General features: G+C 37.0%; 2 protein-coding genes across 4 annotated transcripts; both read left to right on the plus strand.

Moving 5' to 3' along the window:
- Positions 1 to 719: 719 nt before the first annotated feature.
- On the plus strand, positions 720 to 12,602 carry LOC121731896 (protein melted). Of its 3 annotated transcripts, none has more exons than XM_042121580.1 (14): positions 720 to 1,019; positions 1,295 to 1,549; positions 1,931 to 2,135; positions 2,682 to 2,932; positions 4,159 to 4,308; positions 6,473 to 6,630; positions 7,376 to 7,641; positions 8,400 to 8,489; positions 9,163 to 9,278; positions 9,966 to 10,359; positions 10,657 to 10,796; positions 11,172 to 11,300; positions 11,669 to 11,917; positions 12,227 to 12,602. In XM_042121580.1, the coding sequence occupies exons 1-14, from the start codon at positions 915 to 917 to the stop codon at positions 12,473 to 12,475; spliced, it is 2,757 nt and encodes a 918-aa protein (XP_041977514.1). In that variant the 5' UTR covers positions 720 to 914; the 3' UTR covers positions 12,476 to 12,602. The 3 variants fall into 3 exon arrangements, with proteins under 3 accessions (XP_041977514.1, XP_041977515.1, XP_041977516.1); XM_042121581.1 differs by having other exon boundaries at positions 9,166 to 9,278; XM_042121582.1 differs by lacking the exon at positions 8,400 to 8,489.
- A 4,647-nt stretch (positions 12,603 to 17,249) lies between these two features.
- On the plus strand, positions 17,250 to 19,422 carry LOC121731899 (cytoplasmic tRNA 2-thiolation protein 1). The gene is made up of 4 exons (XM_042121584.1): positions 17,250 to 17,399; positions 17,472 to 18,011; positions 18,183 to 18,387; positions 18,781 to 19,422. The coding sequence occupies exons 1-4, from the start codon at positions 17,352 to 17,354 to the stop codon at positions 19,368 to 19,370; spliced, it is 1,383 nt and encodes a 460-aa protein (XP_041977518.1). The 5' UTR covers positions 17,250 to 17,351; the 3' UTR covers positions 19,371 to 19,422.
- Positions 19,423 to 19,907: the final 485 nt, after the last annotated feature.

The following is a 19,907-nucleotide window of genomic DNA, read 5'->3' on the forward strand; positions in this document are numbered from 1 at the left end:
AGTTTAATTTGGTGCATACTGCATACTGAACTGACCGATTAAATTAAGTACTTATTTTACAAAAGGTAACGTTAATAAAGAACATATATTTACCGTTATAAATCCTATTTACCGTTTTAACATTTACCGGTATTAATTCCAATTTTTACCGTTATTTCTAGTATTGGGTAAATTTTCATACCGTTATGCCCTTGAAGCAGTAACGTTATTAAAAAAACACCGGTATTTGAAGCCCTGGAATTATGAACTTTTTAAACTACTTGGAAGTTGGAACCAGCAGACTTTAGATTTAGAAATTACCTACGAATGGATTCCAGATCGTAAATTATATTATATTATATTGACTTAAAAGGTTGCAACCATCTGGCAGCACTGATTTAGTCAGTCAGAGCTCAGAAGCCACACTTTTTCCGATTTAGTACACCAATTAGGATCCTAGCTTTCTAAATGTTATTTCACTTGACGAAATTTAGTTACTAAATCATTTAGACGTCTAAATTTAGTGAAATGGAATAACAACTTAAGAATCGTACAAATATAATAATTATTAAGGAAAAGAAAGAGAAACTGAAAATTTTATCTATGCCTTCATAACTTGTAGAAAAAAACAAGTTCATTGACTCTGACAGCAGGGCAACCTTTTTCTGTCATTTTCATTTTACAAACGTCAAAAAATTGTTTTGCTTTTTTATTTTATTTATTACAACTGAAGAATTTATTTAACATTTCGTCCTATTTTCCAATATTTTAAAAGATTCTTCTTATAAACATGAGAGGGATTCGCTTCGAAATAATTGTACTTAATTTAGAAAGACTGACAATGTAATAGTGTTGATGTGTCCAGTGGCCGCCTTGTTTCTTGTTTTTCCACTGCATACTTTCATTACCTACTTTATAATAAACAAAAAGCCAATATGCATGAATTATTGAAGCACGTACTGAACGAAAGGGATTTAACTCGAGCTGGTGATATATTCAGTATTCCGGATTGCGATATTGTTGACGATCTTAACGATGTTGTGAGTATCCTTTTTTGTATTATAAATAATAAATCTGTGTAAATCGTAGGTGGTATATAAGTGTCATAAGCTCTCTAGTTGAGTTATTATAGAATATATTATAGAATATAGGTTATTCCAGAAGAAGATGTTAAAAGTGCAGACCCAAAATAAAAAGTTTTGTTTTGTTGAAAAACCACACACATATTATTTTGAAATACCTATTGTAAATGTATCATGCACAGTAAGAATATTTTTATTTGAAATAGGTATGTTGATCACTTGTCTTCTTACAGCTACAACAGATAACAGACATATCTTCTAGAGCTGACTACATCCGGAATGACCATGACCAAGCCCTCATTGAGATATGTGTGACGAAAGTAACATCATGTATAAAAGAAACTGGCACTTTAGAGAAGTACTGTGGCGCTCTAGTAGCGTTACTAGAGTCATGCCTGCACCACAATCTAATGCCAGTTGGTCATTTGAAAGATGATGATCCACCCCATGCTAAAATAGCCTCAGATGTGATTGCTTGTATTGTTCTGGTAAGTTAAAAAAACAAACAGTTTAAATCATTAAGTTTGCTTTTGGAATAGTGACATGTTAGTATGGATCACATGGTGAATCAAGAAATATGACAAGAAAGATGATTTGTGCATCTGGTGAGCATTAACCCATCGATCGTGGAAAACCGAGACACAATAGAAGAAATTCTATTGTGTCTCGGTCACCGGTGACCAGATAGGGCTTGATGAATTAAAAGTCTGTCATCTCTCACAAGTTGTGTATTGTATGTTGTATGTATTGTGTTCCTGGCATAAAGCTGGCCACTATAAAATAACTGTTGTGTTTATACTGATCTAAAACTGTATGTATGTGGTATTATGGACCCCAAAGAGAATATTATTCTTTTCTTCATATTTTAGGTATCATTCCCTTTACAATCTGATAAAGAGATGACAAGCAATGCTGAGGTAATGGAGCTATTTTTGCCAGTTGCTGTCCAATTTTTACACAAAGGAAACAGAGAGATATCCAGACACATGGCTAGATATCTCTCTCTTGCGGCTGTCCATCATGCAGTGCTGCTAAAACCACATGTTCAGACTATAATGGATTCCATTATGTCAGGTACTTACAGTTTTCATTGTTTTATTTTTTAAGTTATTCTGCTATACTAAAAATAGATATTATTAATATTAAATTATTAATAATAATCCCTCGATCGTGGATTCGTGGAAATCTATTGTTATCGCGGTCGAATGTGACCACTTGGGAGTTGTTATGCAATGGCAAAAATTTAAATTTATGTTTCTTCTACTTGTTATAAATATTCATCAAAACCTAACTAATGTGAAAGTTTATAAATATTTAATCATATAAACTTGTTATTCTGTGATATATTATGTAAGAAACTTAAATAATTGATACACACAATTAATTTCTATTAACCAATGCAAAACCTGTTTTTATTAGTAATGTATGTTTGTTTTACAATTAGATTACAATTAGATTAGTCATAAAATTAACTGGATATGTAAAATCATGATCTAGTTAATATCATACACAGTTTTTTATTAATTATATTAAGAAAATTGCTAAAAGAAAGCTGTAGAATAGATTCAAAAGTAAAAAAAAAATTAGTGTACACTACTGACTATAACCTTTTTTTTGCAGGGAACTACCCTCTCTGCCGGATACTGACTAACTTATACGAGGTGTGCCCTGAGCCTCTAGAAGGTCATGTGACAGCTTTAGTGTCGCTCCTGCCACATGCAGAACCTGTAGAGAAGAGCTCGCTGTTTGCCCTGTTTGAACAGATTGCGAACAGACGACCCGAAGCGCTCAAAACAGCGATCCCACAACTACTGTCATACCTTTGTTCTGGGACAAAAGACCCCAGCTGTATGTGTGTGGAGGTGTTACAGGTGAGTACTTTTCAATATAGCAATAGTTCTAAATATCAAATGAATTGGTAGGTAGTTGTTTATCTCTGTAGTTCTTAGTCATTTCATTTCATCTTTCTGTACAAAAATCCCTTTAAAAAAATAAAGATAAAAAAAAACTCTTGAATCCTACCTTATCTAGAATCCAATCTGTTATCAGTTTGACAAGATGTTATTGATTTCTTATCTACCTATTGTTGCCTAAAATATACTTTATCATACACATAACTCTGTCAAGATACTCTGTATAAGTATAGATGGCACCAAAACCTGAATTGCACTATGATATTTAAAAGTTACATCACCACTTCTTACCGAACCACAAAGTGATCAATATCGAACATTGCGTCTTCCCCTTCCATTTTTGGCGAGCGTCATTAAATTAAATGCGGTCAGCGGTCTATCCAATACAGTTTTCTCATAGACATATACATATGGTATACAATATTAGTAGAGGATCCAACTAAGGTCAGAATGGCCATTGTTGATTGTTGATGATGATTGATGTCCAGAAGGATGCGTGTTCGTGTCGGTGGTCACCAATTTAACGATGTTAGTGGCGGCCGAAAAGGAAGATCTTCCTTTTCGGCCGCCACTAACAGGTCAGGCCGAAGCCCACTGACGTCATTTCAGACATTGTATATATCATGCCGTTCTCTGAAACTTCGAAAGGAATGCGATGCAGGAATGTTAGGCGAATTGTAGGTAAAAAAAAAAAGGTACCGCCACACCATATGCAGAAACTTATTTAATTTAATAAAATATTATATTCATGTAGATGACACAATGGTTAAGGTCGAACTCAGTTCGCTTAACCTAGTAATTGGAATTAATGCTATTTTCTATACATTTTATTAACAGCTAATTTTAATGTCATAGCAGGCTACGTGCTATTGCTATGCTATTTGCTAAAATTGAGCATCTTGAACTCTTGGTTCGCATATCGCACTGCTCGCGTTAGGTATTATTTCGAGTCGAGTTATATAGCAAGTACTAATAGCAGTTAGCGCCACGGTGCGTAACAGCGGGAACGTGAATTTGTTATGATCGAAGACTATTGCTACCACGTTGCTATATTATTACAACATTAGCAATCGTATTTTTTAGCAAGTGCAATTAATTAAATTTTTGAGAATGGGCATTTAGCAATTCATTATTATTGCTAATGCAATTTTTACCAACACTAGCTTAGCCTTTATTCCTTTCAGGTGATAGATAGCGTGGCTCGGCGTCGCGCGTCGCTAGTTGGCGCGGAGGGCGGGGCGGCGGTGCGGCGCGCGGCTCGCCCCCCGCACGCCTCGCCCCGCGTCGCCGCCCTCGCCGCTGACGTGCTCGCGCGACTCAACGCGGCGCACCAGGTATGTGGTCACTCTCAGGTGATAGACAGCGTGGCTCGTCGTCGCTAGATAGTTGACGGACCTACGTGTCATCTGGTTGCCTTATGTCAATTCAATGTTATGGCGCCTCTACAAGATGGCCCAGCGCTTGCCCAACAAATGGCGGTGTGGCGCCTCTATAAGATGGCCCAGCGCTGGCCCAACAAATGGCGGTGTGGCGCCTCTATAAGATGGCCCAGCGCTGGCCCATCAAATGGCGCATGCAGTGGCTATAGCTAGAGAATGCAATCCTGCAAGATAATTTCAATCCCGGTATTTGTGGGATTGAACCATCACAATCAATCAACAATTGGATATTATTCTGTAATGATAGTTGTAAGAATGTTTAATAAATAAATAAAAAAATCCCGCTGGATCCCGGTATTTGCGGGATCCCGCAGGGTGGACTTAAACTTTTGAAACAAATCGTTTTAAAGACTATACTAATCAGCGTTGCCAGACGTCCCGATTTTGGCGGGATGTCCCCATTTTTTCATCAAAATTTAATGTCCCGTGCGGGACAGGCACAGTCCCGCTTTTCGGTAGCCAGTTCCAAAAGTTTCAAATATTCTGTCAGAGAACTAAAGATTCAGCTATCTGGTACCGACTTCAAAATGATGAAGATTGAGTACAGAAATAGTTGAGGTTTAGCCGAATTCGGAAAAAGGCACTATTAGACAGGAAAAATTATTTAATACTTTTTAGTTCATATTATAAGGATGTTATTATTGTCGATTGTCGATGATGTTATTATTTACCTTGGAAGTCGGTTTTAATTTTTTGTTAAAAATCTTATATCTTTAAACGAGCAATTCTTGTATATGTATATATAATTGGAATCTCGGAATCGGCTCCAACAATTTTCATGAAATTTAGTATATAGGGGGTTTCGGGGGCGATAAATCGATCTAGCTAGGAATCATTTCTAGAAAATGTCATTTTCATCGGATACCGAGCAAAGCTCGGTCAAACAGCTAGTAATAATTAACAGTCATGGTCATAATTATATATAACACTAGGAAACACATCAATTTCCTTGAAATAGTTAATTATAAAGTTGTCGTTTAACTTGTAAAAACTGTAATAGAAAAAAGTTCAATAATATTAATAAAAAAAATCAAACTGAAAAAAAAATCGACTACATCAAGTAAGAACAAAGTCTTTTGCATAACACGACTAAATTATAGGGAGACCTATAAGCATCGTTCCTACAATGACAATGCGGTGATTGAAATTTGCCGTATCATGACGTCCGGTGAGTGAAGTTTTGAAACAAATTAAATCAAAATCATTATTGCGACGTGTTTTAAGTTATAAAAACCACAAAAATAAATAAATAAATACTTTAACATACCGAAAATACGATATCCCTATATAAAAAAGGATTTTTTTAACGTTCTTGACGTAATATTTTACAGTTTCGCATAGAACACTTCGGCATTTTTGACGACGTTGCAATGACGCGGGCGACGCGAGACTATTTGAAATAAGCGCATAATTTTAGATTGTGCGCTTATATTTTTATGCGGACGGTTTTGCGACGTTGACTGTGTAATGTGTATCTTGGGTTTTTTGTATATCAATGTCGCTGGGTCCCTTTAATGTGCGGCCGAAAAACCGACACCGCCGCCATCCCACAACCATCGCTGGCGCCATAAGCCATCCTACGCCACTACGTCCTCCCAATGCTGGGCCATCGTGATGGCCAACTACGCTGGCCCATCTTGTAGAGGCGATACACTGCCGCCACCCCACAACCATCGCTGGCGCCATACGCCATCCTGTGCCACTACGTCCTCCCCATGCTGGGCCATCGCGATGGCCAACTACGATGGTCCATCTTGAAGAGGAGCCATTAGCTGTGATCTGTTGCATGACACAACCAATTTACGTCGGTCCGCCATCTGCTTGTGAATGAATTTCTCTGATAGTACATACGAAGGCACCGACACATTGAGTCATGGATGAGAAAAGGCCCGGGCATATTATTATGGCATTTAAGGGTGTTTATCGATATAGATGGATTAGTACTCGGTGTTTTTGTCCATGACGGACAGAATTCTTCACGATTGCCGCCATAACGTTTTGATGTAAAAAATATTTTATTTTAATTTCAAGTAATAAATTATTATTGAAATAATCATAGGAGCGAGCACAAGAGGCTCTTAACTTCGTAGTCGAGCGGCTGGCGACAGCTGACTGGCTGGAGCAGTCCGCGCTACTGCGGGAGGCGACAGCGCTGTGCAGCGCTTACCCCGCGCTGTTCACCGACAAGCTGCTTGCTGCGCTACGTGCTAATAACAAGTAAGTATGGATTCATTAAAACGTTGTCAAAATAAACTTACCTTGTGTACGTTTCGAAATATAACCCAGTATACCATACAGTATACTGGCTATGTGTTCATGACGTGACATGACGATTTCATATCAACTGGCGTGCCACGGTATTCTTCTGGCAAGAAAAGTGTGACCTATTAGCAGCTATTAGCAGTTTGATATTTGCAATTGCAATAATGACACCCTATCAAAGCCGAATACATCAATGCACTACACTAGCCAATATATTATTATGCAACGAATCAATAGTATGGCGTCGATTCTTGACGTCGTGGCTAGTATATTGGGTTTGGATAACGCCTCCGTGGTCCAGTGGTTCAGAGCTCGGCTCTTGACTCGGAGGTCGTGGGTTCGATTCCCGCGTTGGAAACATGTTATTTCCAAGTTTGGTTAGGATAATGCAGGCTGATCACCTGATTGTCTGACAAGTAAGATGATCCATGCGTCGGATGGGCATGTAAAAAGTCGGTCCTGCGCCTGATCTCTCGCCAGTCGTGTCGGTCTGCCGTCCCACTGGGTTATGAGAGTAAAGGAATAGAGAGTGCTCTTGTGTACTGCGCACACACTTGGGCACTATTAAATTACTCCTGCGTAGCTGGCCTGGTTTCAACGAAACCGGCCACCGTCACCGAAACCGGTGTGGGAGCTATTATTATATATTATTGGGTTAGGATTTTCTTACCAAATTAATAATTTTGTCTTCTAATTTTAGCCTTCGTCCGAAGTCAGTTCACGGCGAAGTGAAAAGCACTTCGGGGGGCGTGACGATAGTGAAGCTCGGCGGCAGCACGACCGTCACTAGCGGGACCACCGTGACGACCGTCACGTCAGCCGTCACGTCGACCGTCACGCCGGCGCTGACGTCTGTCACGTCAACGGGCTACACTAGGCGCGCTAAACTCGGCGATTCCCGCTCTACGGGGAGATTGCACCCCGGACCAAACTCGCATAGGAGCATGACGAGACTTAATGTTGCTGGTGAGCGGTGATTGCAATAATTTGTAGCCTGTGTAAATAATATTAATTTACTCACGTGTGTCATATGCTAAGTACTCACATACGGTTTTGGTCGATCGAGCAATAACGTGGAGCAAAACCCGCGGCTCGGGCTTTCGTCCACACATTCAGCATTGCTCGATAGTTTTACTCTAAATCAATATATTTAATTCCATCGAGCCGGCTTGTTGCGAGCCTTCAAGCTGGCTCGATGCGAGCCTTCGAGCTGCGAGTGTTGCGGTCCACACTGTAATTATTACTCGATTTGGAGTAATAATATCGAACAAAACCGTATGTGAGTACTTAGCATAATAGTATATTAAGTATGACATAATATCTTGGAATAATATGCATTGGATTAAATAAGTCAGTAGTTGTTTCAGATATAGTAGATATACTTCTTTATATTGTCTTTATTAAAGTTTAATTATTAAGCTACATGTGTAAAATCACCACACTATATTCTTGCTATCTTACTAATGACGTCATTTTTTACCAACTACGGCGAAGCGAAAAGGAGTGTTTATGTGCCCTTTTAACGGCTAAACTACTTGTTCGATTTTAACAAATAAGGTGTCAATAGATTAGTAAGAATGCCGCAAGTGACAGGCTATTTTCTTCTCTTCAAAATGTTGTAATTTTACGCTGTTGGGCTACAGTTTTTAAAACTGAGCTGAGGCTAAATGAGTAACTTTCTAGTTATAGATGCTTGTGGTATTTGAGCTAGTGTGTAATTCCAGGAGGTTCCGTGGGAGGCCTGCACAAAAGCATGACACGACTATCATCCTCACAACAGATCAATGCACAGCAACCTGTCACCACACCACAGAGTATGTTCTAATTGTATCACTTCGTCTCATTAATACCTAAGTGCTCATAAGTCATGTGTTAATAACTTATAGGGATATTCAGAGTAAGTCTAGAGGCAAAGCTACTTTTCTACTAGAGTTGCTTTGCGAAGATTGTGTTTTTGAGAACCAATGGAATCTCTTTATTTGCCTGACCTCGCTCATCGCAGTGATTCTATTGGATTTTAAAAACGCATTTCTCTTAACTCCGGTAGAAATGCAGCCTTAGTCTGGATAGTTTACGGTGCTTGGTAAGTGATTTACCTTTAAACTTTCGCGTTGCATTATAATTAAAACTTTTTAATCGGGACTTAACGCGACTTATTCTAGTAGTATGCTACTACGAGTACATACTTTTTCTCGATATTTCGGCCGTGTAGCAACGCCTGTGGTCACGAGCGTGACAGACCGCCCAGTGCAAACGAAGACGTCGCGCTCCTGCAGTCCCCTTTAAGTGATTACACAACAAAATGGCTTATTACACCGTGCCAGACAACAAAATATACGCTGCGTTTACTTGAATTATTCGGAATTACCCAGCCAGTGAAGTCCTAGCAGTCAAAAAATCAAAAATCATGTAACAACTTCGCAACCAGTGACAAATACATTTAAAGCATTATTACACTTTACTATATTAATATTTTATTTTTACTAGTAGGTAAGACGGTGACGAAGGCAGGTAGCGGCAGTAGCGCTGTCACCGTCACAACTCTGTCGCCGCCGCTCGCGCCGCGGGCGAACAAACACCATCATAACATCGTTATTGGAGCGGTAACGAAATTACCAACCATGTGACACCTATCTATCTTATCTAGTTTTGTATTATCTTTGTATCATTGTCTTGTGTGCACATTAAATAATATTTCATTCATATTATATTTTATGATGGACAATCTTGTCATTGTCACGCTACATTGCCATGATAGCTTCCACTAAGCAGCTCTGGCCGCATAAAGGCTGTATAATAGTATGTTTGTTTCGTTACAAATGTTTAAAACGATCGAATCAATTCGATACCATGGCCACATGAAAACTAATTTGAAATATCATTCACAATTTTTTTCGCAGTAAGTGGCTTAGCACCTGCTTTCATAAATTTTCCTTTGAAATAGATGCCTAGTTTAATTTTGCATTTTATACTTGTACTAGCTGTCCCGGCAATCGTTGTTTTGCTATATAAAGTATTTCACCCATATTATTTTATTGAAGTGAATAAATAAGTATGTCACCATGGCAACGACCATCGCGGCTATCCCGTCGCACAAACAATGGTCGCCGTCAGTCTCGAGTTGTAATAATTTGCTATTATTTATTGAACAAATGCACTTTTTCAGACCTACTGAATATGCATATAAAATTTGGTAAAAATCAGTAAAGCTGTTTCGGAGGAGTACGGTGACTAACATTGTGACACGAGAATTTTATATATAAGATTAAAATTTATAAACATCTTTTCAGAACTCAGGACCAACTATAATCTCCGGGCCGTCGCCGCTTCAATCCCAGTCGATATCAGTCAACCCGCTAATGGGTAAATCCAGTGACGCGCTCGTCCCCACATCCGTCACTGTTCATTCGAACACGGCGTTAGGACAAGTTTCAGTCGTCACGTCAGTCCCGTCGCACACCGTCACGTCGGGCCCTGTGACGGTCACGTCACGCCGTGCCAACAACACCAGCGTGACGATGATCAATACAAACAACACGTCGAACCACCGAATAAGCGTGTTCGAGCCGTACCCGATGAGAGACACTGTACAACACTTCTGCGAGAAACACTTGGATAAGATCAAAGCGTATATGGATAATGTATCTATGACTATACCGCCGCCGGCTAAATGCACTATTGAGGGTGAGTTAAATCTTAAAACTTTTAAGCTAATCGCACATTTGTCCCGCACGCGTCGCACGCATAGTACACGAAATGCGGCGCGTACGGTGCGGACGAATGTGCGAGGTTTCACATCATTTCATACAACGAATTCTAAAATGCGGCGCGTTCGGCGCGTGCTTGCTGATAAATCTGTGATCACCTTTACTTGCCAGTTTAATACCGGTTTTAATATATTTTTTAGAATGGACTAATAATAATGATCGTGCTATCATATTATCTGTATATTACACTACTTCAAATTATATCTTATTACAGAGCGTCGGTCCAAGAAGCAGGCGCGTCTACAGTTCGCGTGCGGTCGTCGCGGGCCGCACTGTCTGTACGCCCGCGCGGCGTTCTCGCTGCGGACGCGCGCGCCTAGAGTGTGGATACACCTCATGTTCCTGGCACTACAGGTATGAGATTATACCTGAATATAGTCGTGAATTTATTTGTATAAGAATATTTACCTTGCATATTTATGTAGTCATAACTCGACTACCACGACGTATAGGCAGTCAGGGGCAACACTATTTATACCTATTACTATATTATATTTTGAATATTACTTAACTCGTTGCCAGGCAAAATGACCGAATTTGTAAGATTAAGCTATGTTTTACCTGCTAAACATAATATCTAGATTGGGACCTGATTAAACTTATAACTAGTCAGTTACCCTTTCTTAATAGCTTCACAACGTCTTGCGAGTAAAACGCGACCCCCTATAGTATTTAAACGCACAGTTTGGAAATACTTTGATACATACTATTTGTACTCAATTATAACAGGCAAGACATACCGCTGCACTGTCTAGCCGAGACCCGACTGTAGCCAGCCTCAAGCACTGCTGGGATATACTGAAGTGTGAGAACAAGACGTTCCTCACACTTGTTACGGGAGCCTTCCCTGGTCCTAAAGTAAGTTAATCAAATGTTTTCTAAGTACACCGAGTCCCTAAATTACTACAAAGAAGAGAGTAAAAAATCTAGATATTTATTAATTATACCAACTAAAATGGGCACGTAAATTGTAGGCCTACTATGAAACCGTTTTGAGACTCAAACAATCGGACGAGAATGCCGCGTCCTGCTCTAACAACGTCATTTCACGTTTGTCAGAGTCATTTTACGTACGACGTATCTGCGTACACGTTTGCGTCCTGACGTACGCGATTAAATGCAATAAATATTTTTTGTTAAAAATATTATTTCTTAATCGTTATTTACTTTTCTTCCATTATCCATATTTTGTCTTGCCTAAACATGTAATAACATGTTGTTTTCAGGAGCAAGAGATGGTAGTTAACGAGCTACGTTCGGCTGGTTTTTTCGACGTATTCGAAGTAGCTGCTCGGGGCGCTTGGGGCTGTTTTCTATGTCAACACCCGGAAAGAGCGCGTGGGTTCCTAGCGGCTGACGGCCAGCCGGTCATAGAGGGACAACTGAAGGAGAAGAAAGGAAGATGGCGCCTCTTTAGAAGATGGCGGACCAGATATTTCACGCTGTCCGGTGCGCACCTGTCTTGCAAGGGAGCGGTGAGTTGACTTAACTATCGCGAAGATTACTTCAAGGAAAGGAAAAAAAAAATTGGTCTGTTCATAGTCTTACATATTTACTGACTTAATTATCTCTATAGTGCTAGCTTGTCAGTTCAATGAGGCAAAAGGAAGATGGCGTCTCAAGACACTCTAACACACCTGACTTATTTTGAATATTGAATCTTGAACCTCTTTTCACTTTGCTATTTTTAATTATTCGAGAATTATTTTAAAAGTTTGCCTGCTGTTTATTATTCAGATCAATTTTAAACGTTAGTCTTAACGTTAGTAATAATCTAATTTCAGAGTGGAGGCGAGAGTATAGACATCAACCAGATCCGCTCGGTAAAAGTATCGCGAGGCGCGCGCAACATACCTAAAGCGTTTGAGATATTCACCGGAGACCAGACCCTCATACTCAAGCCCAAAGACGGTAAAAACGCGGAAGAATGGGTGCAGTGTCTGAGCATTGCCGTAGCTCACTCCCAAGCGAGAGATACACCGGCTAAAGCCAACAGCTTACCTGCCAGGGGACTGACGCTCAAAAGTTTCTAAGGTAACAAGTATCAGATATTTTACACCAATAAAATCTCTGAAATAACCGTTGAACATCTTTCAACTAAACCAATAAAGGGACTGATCATAAAGTTAATATACCTAGCGGAATAGAGAAACAAAGGCCTGAGCAAGAGATATGTCACTATCAGTAACACTGCGTGGTAAAAAGAGATGTGTGATACATGACAGCAGCACTCTTGTTTTGACGTCCAGTCGGCACGTGCCGCAAGTTGACAATTTAATCTCATAGAATTCATGTTCAATCATGCTTGTATAAGTGTATACGTACACAAATTTTTACACAGATGAAAACCAATTTTGGTTTCGTTTGACAGCTTAAGATTGTTGCTCTATTCCGCTAGGTATATTAACTTTATGGGACTGATTAAATGATTAACGTTTGATAGCTTTGAAAGTGAAAAGACAGGGACTGACGCGCAAAAGCTTCTAAACAAGTAAGGTAAACCGTAAACTTGATGTTATTTATAAATACTTTCCTGAAAATCATAATGATATGTCAAATTAATGTAATTTATTGAGTTTCAATAAATCATAAAGAAATTAAAATTTAAAATTACAAAATCTATTGATAATTTTTAATAACTCGTGCTAAGCACACATATGACTTATCGCCACATAATATGAAATAATATGATTAAAAAATATACCTAAACGTAATCATACCGTCCATAATAAGTACTTAAATACAAACTGACTTATTTCAAATATAATATATCAAATAGATATTTTATTAAATTGTTGTCTTTACAAGCCACACCACACTCCACCAGATGGGTAATTTTTATATTTTAGGCTTAAAAGGTGAGATTATTATAGTTAAAGACAAAATTGTTTTTATAATTTTTTATTAATTAATAAATAGAATAATTTTAAAACTCACATACTTAATATTTTGTATATAATGGCAATGACTACTGTTTTGAAAATTACAGCTAAAGTTCTTTGAAGGTGCATATTTTGTTAAAGTGCTACTTTGAATTTTTATTGTATGAAGTATGAATTTAATTTTACAATAATTATAAATTTACTCATGCTTGAGGTAATTTGTTTAGCCACTGCCTATCGCTAGTCCTTGGACCTTGACAGCTTTTTGTAAACTTTATAAGTTTAAAAAAACCTAACCTAATGCACTATTTATGCAATTTTGACTACTCTGCTCATAAAGTAGCTAACTAGTATAGGTACTTAAATGTGTTGTGTAGGACTGAGCATAGCAATTATGTCTTATAGTCTGTCAAAAAAGTGAAGATATTAAAAAGTAGCAACATCGTAGTGTCATCCCTTTCAAATCAATCTAAGAAAAAAGGGATGACACTACAATGTTACCACTTTTTAATTTCTTTACTTTTTTGACAGACTATAATATGACATTTGATTGTTTAAGAATTAAAATTGCACTCCTAATGCTCCCGCGGAATGGACCGGAGTGGAAGCGTCAATTTCGCCTCATAACGCGAGAATTGACACCGGAGAATTATCGAGAATTCTGCGGAATACGCGCGTCCAATTTTTTGGCTCGTATTTAATTTGTGTGTTTTACTGTTGATATGAAGTTGATTGTGCTAAGTACAGTTTTGTTGCAAAAAGTCGCTTCTATTCCATTCCCGGCGGTGTAAATTGAGCCTAACTCCTAGATGTTGTGCCAAAATGTCACATTTTTGTAGAACATTTACTAACTTTTATTACTATATTTGGAATGTTTATTTTAACAATGTTAAGGAACTGTTTTAATAATTAATGCTCAAATGAATGACATAAGTTTAAACTTTGAGATTATAGACTACAATGTTGTTGTTGGTGTTGTAAATAATTTGATTTATGATATATAATATGTATAAGATGTAGATCATTATTTGTTAGAAAACTTCTTACTGTTGCATCTTAAAACCGTTGCTAAATTGAGTGATCCACTTTAAAAACGTAGTTGTATCATGTATTTTTCTATAACATTTGTCCAGTGCTAAATCAGTCTTTCATACAATGTAAGTAATGATTTCGAGCGAAGCCACAATGCTCTGCTACATTGCGTTTTCGAAACTGAAATACGTATTGTATGCCCACAACTGAGTTGAAGCGACATGCGACAAACAATAGTCGTGTTCGTTTCATTTTTTATCACGCAAATCTTTTATCGCGCATGTCGAAATCATGGCATTGTGTAATCAAATATACACTACCCCCCTTACTAATAAACGTTGTATAAGCTTTGAATAGTTATACAGTGTTTTGCTCCTATCACACTAGTGATATTTTTAATTGGATTGAAGAAGACAAAACACTGTATAACTACTCAAAGCTTATACAGCGTTTATTAGTAAGGGGGTACTTGTTTGTGGTGTTGGCATGGTATGGGCATGATTTTGACATGCACAATAAAAGATTTATACGATGTAAAAATTAAACAACGCAACGTCATTAGCTTTGTCCACACTGTGCCTTTTTCTGTTCGTCAAGGGCATGCGTCATGGCGCAGTCAACAGCGAACGTGAGGCATGCCCGCGATGCATGCCCTCTGACCGTATCCAAAAAACAAAAATGACAAATGGCGTGCCAAAACGAAAGTTAAATAAAAGAAGATGACGAAAATTGAAGACGAAAGTGCATAGTGTAGTCTCGTGCCCGTTGCGTTGTTCCGATCAAAAATATCATAAAATATAATAATTATTAATTATGTAACATGACTTCGCTCTCAGTACTTACATACTTTTATACTTTATTTTCCTAAATTAGTTACTTGCCAGTGACTTTTTGGCTCTCTATTCTAATAAGCCAGTTTGCATTTTGTGTTAATGAAACCGGCCTCTGTCACTTACTATGTAAAAACTTGTAGCTATTGTTATTAATCACTGTTTTTCGGATCCTTATGATATGAACCACCATTCCGTAGTATATTTTTATAATTTAGTTTAAGTGTGTTATTTTAGATATTCAAAGGGGACTTAAGAAGTTTAAATTTTAGATTATGTGTTAGAATCCTTCCAATGAAATGATTATGTAGGTTATTAATGATTAATATCGCCAATAAAATTTATATATTATGTTGTCCTCATAGTGTTGCCATAAATATTCATATTAACGGTGTGTGGTCGTTAGATTTATGTATTACATTATTTAATCTATGCTTAATTATTAACAAAATAAAGTCCCTATTTTGCTGGGCGCATATTATCGCAATAATTAATTGCATTTCTCGTTAGTGTGGCCCTAGCATTACTAATGAATATATATTTATGCAGCAAATATTAAATTACTGTATAGTAATTATTTGCTGAATTGATTAGTAAGGGGTTATTAGTTCTTGCAATCTACGAGTGCGCGTAGCCTTTATTTGTAGTTGTAATTGTAATATAGACATTTTCGTTAGTGTGCGTACCTGACGGAGCAGTCAGTAGCGAACGAGCCATGTATGCGTGTGTAGATATGGTCACTCACACAACTAAGGGTGCCGCGCGCTCGTAGATTGCAAGATCTATAACATTATGTTAATTATATTTTAAATCATATCAATGCTTGTACTTAATGAAATTACGTCCATATTAATGATTGTGAATTCTTTGTTGGAGGCTTTTTATGTACAATTGCCCTAATTTCTTTTATAGGAGTTATTTAGTTTTTATGGACAATTCTATTTTTTTTAGTAAAATGACAAATAGTTTAATATAAAAAATAATAGTTAAATGAGTGTTTTATTTGCTACTATTTTTACCCGTTCAGATGAACGGGCAGACGATTTTCGGGCAGATGCCCGAAAAAATAATAATCCAATGTGAATATGGTTTCTCGTGCAAAAATTTCAACTACTTTATATGAGTACGGTATATTGAGGCTTGACCCTCGGTTAAACTCGTTCAGGGATTGGTTCTTTGATAAATAATTGATTCTGATGATGATCATGATGATGATGATCATAGATAATACAATATACGATGATGTTGTCTGTGGTTAGTTCACTGAGACCCTGAGTTCTGACCAATGAATAAGGAAACAGGTGGAAGTAACATAACTACAAAAAAATGTAGCCGACGCCATATTGCCAAGAACTAAACATGGCGGTCTATAGTGATGGAACACTCGGTTGATATTTGTCGAGGATATCGATAAACTAAGATGTTATAAGTGAGCGTCCTATTACATTATATATTATATTGATCAAGCAAAAAATAGCAAAAAAAATCACGTTTATTTTGGGGCTCCCTTAAATATTTAATTTATTTTGATTTAAGTATTTAAATTAAGCCATGTTATATTCTATTCTATCACAAATCTTATTTATTGTCTAATTATTAACTAAATTAGCACATACGAAGTCGCTTCATCGGTAAAATAACAAAAATTTTAGTAAAAATATAAACATACCGATCCAAGGACAATTTTTTTTTAATTTCTTCACTTTTTTGACGGACTATAAATTAATTTAAAAAAAAGCAAATTGGTCGAAAAATTTGACCTATATATCGATATTTTTTTCACGATAATATATCGAGACCAATATTGATATTTTTTCAAATATCGATGTATCGATATATCGATATTTTCTTTCAATTTCGACATCCCTAAAATACGACACTGACAGTTTATGTACCCCGGAGAACCGGAACATAAAATGGCGGACCGGCCACAGTATTTTGATTTGGTAGAGACCATTATGCCGAGTCCATCTATAAAAGCAATGGTTCTGACAGCCATTGACATTTGACAATCTATATTTATCTTATCTGTGGAGTGTGTTTGACAATGACGTTTAATTTATAATTTTAGGTTATAATCGTGTTTTTAAACTTTTAACCTTAGAAAAATCCGAAAAATACAATCTAATGAATTACAATTAATATTTCAAACTACAAATTTTAAAATGCCTCTTCAGTGCAAAACGGGGTGTGGAAAAAATGCGATGCTGAAGGTAAAAACGAAAGATTTAACACCTTGCAGATGCTTGTGAAATCATCATTCATCATAATGTTTTTTCTTTTAGCGCCCAAAAACTGGAGACGCATTGTGTAAAGACTGCTTCTTTGCGGCATTCGAAACCGAAATACATTACACTATAATAAAAGCTAAGCTGTTCAACCGTGGCGATTCTGTAGCAATCGGTGCTTCAGGTGGTAAAGATTCCACAGTTCTCGCATACGTTTTAAAGACTCTGAATCAGAGATACAACTATGGTCTCAATTTAATGCTTCTTTCGATCGACGAAGGCATCACAGGCTATAGAGACGACAGCTTGGAAACAGTGAAACAGAACAGAGATGATTATGAAATGCCTTTGAAAATTTTATCCTACAAAGACTTATATGGTTGGACCATGGATGAAATAGTAGCTCAAATAGGTAGAAAGAATAACTGTACTTTTTGTGGTGTGTTTCGAAGGCAGGCTCTAGACAGAGGAGCTGCGATGCTCAATGTGAAATGTATAGCGACAGGTCATAATGCTGATGATATTGCTGAAACCGTCCTAATGAATATTCTGAGAGGGGATATTGCAAGGCTAAAAAGATGTACAGCTATTTCTACAGTATGTATTATAAAAATATTTGTCATTAATGCTTCAACTCCCAAGCAGCCACATGCGGCTGCGACAAGAATAGATAAGCTATTGTGTCTGGTTTTTCCATGATCGAGGGATTAATATAAATAATATTTGTAATAGTTCTTGAAAATTTACTCTAATATTTGTTTATTTTAGGGCAGTGAAGGCACAATACCAAGAGTGAAACCATTAAAATATACGTATGAGAAGGAAATAGTAATGTATGCACATTACAAGAAGCTGGTATATTTCTCTACTGAATGTGTCTTTGCTCCAAATGCATACAGAGGACATGCACGAGCCCTGCTAAAAGATATGGAGAAAGTTAGACCAACTTGTATTATGGATATTATTTATTCAGGTAAATATATATATTTACCTGATATATTTAATCTTAATAAGGTATCGATTTTAGTATTTTTAATCAGGATAATAAAATATTTCTTACTTGGGCTATAACTTTTAATTTGTTATTGAAGTTATAAAACTACTTTTTTTTATGACCTTAGTGGCTCAGTGGTGTGTGCGTTGGTAGCTCAAGCCAAAGTTTTCAAAGTTCCTGGGTCATGGATGTGTGTATTAAATATGTGTATAATATAATAAAAATCTTAAATAATATGTATAGTATAAAAGTATTAAATATATTTCCGTTGTCTGCTACCCGTAACACAAGTCCTTCAGGTACTTATCACGGGGCCAGACTGACGTGGTTTGCAGCGTCCATAGATATTATATTATACATTACTGATTTCAGGAGAAACATTGTCAGTAAAAGAGGAAGTAACACTCCCAACTCAGAGGGTCTGCATGAGATGTAATTTTGTTTCATCACAAGAAGTGTGTAAGGCATGTGTGCTTCTGGAAGGGTTAAACAAAGGTTTACCAAAACTCGGTATAGGGAAAAGTTCAAAGGCCAAAAGGATGTTAGAAGAATATAACAACAGACAAAGAAATCACCAGGAAGAGGTTGACAAAATCAATAATGAATCTAAACAAAATAATTGCATATCTAAAGGAAAAATGTGCAGGTCTGGTTGCAAATCGGACAAAGATAATATTGACACTATGAAGAGCTTGCATTTGTGTGAGGATGGCAAAGAGAGTACAACCACTCAGATACAAGGTACACCATGTAACTCAAAAATAAATAAATTGATTAAAGAATATGGAATTGATAGTCCAATAAGTAATGCTTCGGATACTGGACAAGAGATAATAATAGATGAAAGCTTAGGTAATGATCATGATGATGCATTTGATATTCCTCAAGAAGAAATTGTAAATAGTGAAGAAGTGACTTGTGCTGGTGCTTGTGGTGAGGGTGCATCAAATATTGGCTTTTGAGAAAACAACAATAATAATATAATATTTTTTATATGTACCATCGAGGAAGTTGATTCCTATGCAATATGCAACCAGCGTTATTTGGTCGAATATGTCAATTCAATGTTAATTGTAATCTGTCAGCTGGGTTTGACGTAACGCAACAATGAGTTTCTAAAATACTAGAGTAGCAATGTCTTACAAAAGATTCTCAGAAATGCGTAACCACTTTTTTGTTCTAAAGACAATGTCAAGTCATATATTCGTTATGTCATTATGTATGTGAGATATGCCTGCAGGCATCTTCGAAGTGGCAACGCGTTGCTACCGTAAACTTCCAATCTAGTTACGTTAGTAACATAGAATATCATTGTAACGCAACCAAACTTCTTAGGTCCCCGATTTGCATAGGAATCAACTTCTCTGATAGTACTTATTGTAAAAATTTTACAAAAAATTATTACATAAAAATAATGTATTTGTCTAAATGATTTTTATAAATAAGAATGATGAAGTTCAACAAGAACTACTGCAAGATATATTTTAAGAACTTGGAAT

Source organism: Aricia agestis, chromosome 11 (assembly GCF_905147365.1).
Source record: "Aricia agestis chromosome 11, ilAriAges1.1, whole genome shotgun sequence".
In the NCBI taxonomy this organism is placed as follows: Eukaryota; Metazoa; Arthropoda; class Insecta; order Lepidoptera; family Lycaenidae; genus Aricia; species Aricia agestis.